Source organism: Condylura cristata, unplaced genomic scaffold (genome assembly GCF_000260355.1).
Source record: "Condylura cristata isolate star-nosed mole 26May11 unplaced genomic scaffold, ConCri1.0 scaffold00060, whole genome shotgun sequence".
NCBI classification, from domain to species: domain Eukaryota; kingdom Metazoa; phylum Chordata; class Mammalia; order Eulipotyphla; family Talpidae; genus Condylura; species Condylura cristata.
Window position 1 is genome coordinate 1 of NW_004567161.1, and position 684 is coordinate 684.

Sequence of the window (684 nt, forward strand, 5' to 3'; positions counted from 1 at the left end):
GGGCGCCCGAGGCCGGGGCGCGATTCCCGCGCTAGGCCTGGCCCGGCTCTCGCGAGATGGCACGTGAACTGGGACCCTGTATCCAGGCAACGGCTGCTAGGGCCCCGGACGCAGACCGGGCCTTCCCTCGGCGGGCCCCCTGTGCCCGGGCACCGGTGTCCAGAGCTGGGGCTCGCGCCAGCCCGGGGTCCCCCTTTTAAACGTCTCTTTACCGCTGCGCTGCCCACGTCGCCGACCCGGCACGGTGCCGTCTGCGCGCCCCGAGCGCGAGCCAGCCTTGGCTCTGGGCGTGGACGGGGCCTCGTCGCTGTTCGCGCCCACGTGGCTGCGAGGTGCGCTGTGGCCTGTTGGCGGTGGACGCAGCGCAGGTCTCTGCGCTCACGGGGGGCCGGGAGCAGTCTCGGCTTCCGCTGCGCCGCGTCCTCCAGAGGGCCCCGCGCCCCGCGGCGCCACGGCCGGACACTCAGCGCCGTCCGCTCGCAGGTCAGAACCCGGTTGCCGAAGCAGCCCAGGACGGCCGGGACAAGCCCAAGTCGCCCCGCGAGGACGAGCCGGAGCAGGCCCAGATCAGGGGCCCCGGGAACGGGCCCCGGAGGGGGGCGCCCCAGGAGAAACGGGAGGAGGCGCAGCTGGACCGCCCTGGGCAAGGTGGGCGGCCCGCGGGGCCGGGAACCAGCGTGGGCC

At 75.7% G+C, this 684-nt stretch overlaps 1 protein-coding gene across 1 annotated transcript in view; it reads left to right on the forward strand.

Moving 5' to 3' along the window:
* Positions 1-163: 163 nt before the first annotated feature.
* LOC101632922 (putative sodium-coupled neutral amino acid transporter 10) overlaps positions 164-684 on the forward strand; it is a gene marked incomplete at its 5' end in the record, with an annotated part of 2,977 nt that continues 2,456 nt past the window's right edge. Inside the window, 2 exons of the mRNA XM_012734557.1 lie at positions 164-332; positions 484-648. Of these exons, the coding sequence (XP_012590011.1) occupies positions 164-332; positions 484-648 (334 nt within the window). The remainder of the gene's footprint in view (positions 333-483; positions 649-684) is intronic.